This window comes from Geospiza fortis, unplaced genomic scaffold, assembly GCF_000277835.1.
Source record: "Geospiza fortis unplaced genomic scaffold, GeoFor_1.0 scaffold414, whole genome shotgun sequence".
NCBI lineage: Eukaryota > Metazoa > Chordata > Aves > Passeriformes > Thraupidae > Geospiza > Geospiza fortis.
Window position 1 is genome coordinate 28,638 of NW_005054745.1, and position 3,455 is coordinate 32,092.

General features: G+C 60.7%; 1 protein-coding gene across 1 annotated transcript in view; it reads left to right on the forward strand.

Annotated features, from left to right (window-relative positions):
* CUNH20orf27 (chromosome unknown C20orf27 homolog) overlaps positions 1-3,455 on the forward strand; it is an 8,498-nt gene that overhangs the window by 2,830 nt on the left and 2,213 nt on the right. Inside the window, exons 2-3 of the mRNA XM_005431055.2 lie at positions 717-871; positions 2,366-2,504. Of these exons, the coding sequence (XP_005431112.1) occupies positions 717-871; positions 2,366-2,504 (294 nt within the window). The remainder of the gene's footprint in view (positions 1-716; positions 872-2,365; positions 2,505-3,455) is intronic.

Sequence of the window (3,455 nt, forward strand, 5' to 3'; positions counted from 1 at the left end):
TCTGCCGGGCCTGGGGACACCTGGGGCCACCTGGGGACACTTGGGGACCTTCTGGTCCTCGCAGGGGAGCTGGCTGTGGTCACTTGTCACCAGTGTCCCTCTGTCCCTGTGTCACTTGTCCCGAGGACATCACAGGAGGGAGCGGAGTCTGCGAGACTGGGGACACCTGGGGATTCTTGGGGACATCTGGGGACACTTGGGGACCCTCTGGACATCAGCTGGTGGCCTTTCCCTGCTCAGATAGGAACTAGCTGTGGTCACTTGTCACCTGTGTCCCTCTGTCCCTGTGTCACTTGTCCCGAGGACATCACAGGAGGGACCGGAGTCTGCCGAGCCTGGGGACACCTGGGGACACTTGGGGACCCTCTGGACCTCAGCTGGTGGCACTTCCATGCTCTCCCCCCTTCTCACCTGTCCCATGTCCCCATGTCCCCAGCCTGTGTCACTTGTCCTATGGACTTCACAGGAGGGAGCAGAGCCTGCCGAGCCTGGGCACACCTGGGCACACCTGGGGACACTTGGGGACACTTGGGGACCCTCTTGGCACGGCCCGGTGGCAGCTTCCTGCTCGGAGACGAGCTGGCTGTCCCCACAGGTCCCCACAGGTGACACGGGGAGGAGGTGACAGGGAAGCCTCTCCTGGTGCCACCACGCGAGGCCACCTCCCCTGGGGACAGGGCTGTGACACGGGCCCTTTGTCACTGTGTCCCCTGCAGGCGGCAAGGGGAAGGGGACAGCGGTGCGCTTCACCCCCGAGGGGACCCAGGGCCACCAGCACGAGGGGACACAGGGCCACGTCCACTTCCAGGAGCAGCTGCACGACTCGGCCGTGATGGTGACACAGGACAAGGACGGCCACTTCCTGGTCAAGGTGGGGGACAGGGGGACACCGGCGGGATGTCACCGTCCCCTGGCGACTCCGGCGCTGCCAACACCCGAAAACCCCCGGATTTCGAGGCGTCGCCGCCCCATTCCCAACTCCGGATTGTCCCCCAAACCCAGCGCCACGCTTGGGTGGCTTTGGGGACACGGGGGACACGTGGCGCTGTCCCCTCTGGATGCCACCGGGGCCATTCCCTGTCATCCCGGAGGGTGGCACGGCTCCAGGGGAGGGGACAGGAGCCACCCGCGGTGCCACCAACGCGTGGCACCTGCAGCTGCCACCACCGGCGCCGAGTCATCCCCAATCCCCAAATCCCCGTTGCGTTCCCACCGCGTGACAATGAGCGGGCGGCAGTGCCACCCACGGGGACACGGGGACGCGGGGAGGGGACCCTGCTGGCAATGGGATGCGATTGGCAAAAGATCCTGGGGTTTGGTATTTTTCTGGGGTTTTAAAGGGATAAATCCCAAAAATGGTTTAGAGGGGAAAAGAGCTTTGGGGCTCGTCCTGATTCCTTGGACGCCCCCAGGGATCCACGGAAAATTTGGGGATTTCAGCCCAGATGGGAATTCCTTCCCAAAATCCCATCCCAAATGTCCCCATTCCCTGTGTCCTTGTCCCCAATCCCCCTCCAGCTCTCCTGGAGTCCCTTTAGGCTCTGGAATTTTCTCCCTGGATCCTTTTCCAGCTTTTTGGGATGATCCCAGCCCATGGGGGGATTTTGGGAATTCCAAAAATCCCATCCCAAATGTCCCCATTCCCTGTGTCCTTTTCCAGCTCTTTGGGATGATCCCAGCCTGTGAGGGAATTTTGGGAATTCCAAAAATCCCGCAAATGTCCCCATTCCCTGTGTCCTTATCCCCCTCCAGCTGTCCTGGAGCCCCTTTAGGCTCTGGAATTTTCTCCCTGGATCCTTTTCCATCTCGTTGGGATGGATTTTGGGAATTGCACCCTCCGGATCCTGGCCCCGGATGGTTTTTTTTCTCTCAGGGATCGTTCCCAGCTCTCTCCCTTCCCAAAATGGATTTTTCCAAGGCTCTGCGGGGCTCTGGTTTTTGTCACGGCAGCGGAAAAGTTCCAGGGGCAGAGGTGCTCTTGCCTTTTCCAGGGACGGCTGGGAAACCTCCCCCTGCTCCTGTGGCATCCACGGGTCCTCATTCCCAAAATTTTGTCCCAAAATTCCTTATTTTTCCTGCGTTTTTTGGGGGCAAAATCATCGCGTTTGTTGTTGCCTTTTCCTGATTTATTTCTGAAATTATTCAAATTATTTCCTAAATTATCTCCTATTTATTATTTCCTGAGGGTTTTTTTTTAGGGCACAAATCCCGGATTTAACAGTGGGGATTTTTAGGATGCAATTCCCGCCCTCCAGGTGCTGTCCCCGCCTTCCTGGGGACTGTCCAGCGTCCCTTGTCCCCAGGGCGGGGGTGACAGTGACACCCCGGCCGTGGTGTCACCCCGTATCCCGCTCTTTTTTCCCAGGTGGGATTCCTGAAGATCCTGCACAAGTACGAGATCACCTTCGTGCTGCCCCCCGTGCCCAGCCTGGGCAAGGACGTTTGTCCCCTGCCCGTCCCCAACCCCAACCTGCGCATCGTCAGTGTCACCTCGCTGCCCGAAGGTACCGTGTGTCCCCCCTCCTTGTCCCCAACGTCCCCGTCCTGCACCCGGCCCCTTCCCAAAGGGGGCACACCCAGGGATTGTCCCCTCAGTGTCTCGGGGAGGAGGTGGCAATTCCTCGTCCTCAGGGATGTCCCCGATGTCCCCAAATTCCGTTATTTTGTTGTTGTTGGGATTTTTCTTTCCTGGGGCGGGGCTCCACACCCGGACAGGGACAGGGACAGGGATTTCTCCAAGAGGTGCCACCCTCCCCTTTGGGGACAATTGGGCGCTACCACATCCACGGGATCCCAGAGCCCGGGGACAGCTGAGCGTCACCTGGGCTGGGTGGCAGTTCCTTGGGGACACAGGCTCTGCTCCGAGGACACCCCGTGTCCCCAAAGCCACCTCGGTCCCATCCCAGATGTCCCACAGACAATGGATGCTGTTTCCCACATCCCTGTCCCCTCGGGGTCAGCGCCTGGCAGTGGGGACAGGGCTGGGACAGGGCTGGGCTTTGGTGTCACCTCCCTGCAGTGGGGACAGTGGGGACAGGGCTGGGCTTTGGTGTCCCCTCCCTGCAATGGGGACAATGGGGACAGGGCTGGGCTTTGGTGTCACCTCCCTGCAATGGGGACAATGGGGACAGGGCTGGGCTTTGGTGTCACCTCCCTGCAATGGGGACAGTGGGGACAGGGCTGGGCTTTGGTGCCACCTCCCTGCAATGGGGACAGGGCAGGGACAGGGCTGGGCTTCGGTGTCACCTCCTGGCAATGGGGACAATGGGGACAGGGCAGGGATGGGGCTTTTCCCACCCACTGCTGGCTCCACCCCAAAAAAGCGCTTTAGGGTTTGTTTGGAGATTCCCAATGGGGATTGGGATTGGGATCGGGGTCGGGGTCGGGGGTGGGGGCGGACCGGGATGGGATCCGGGATCGGGGCTGGGATTGGAGTCGGGATCGGGGCTGGGGCT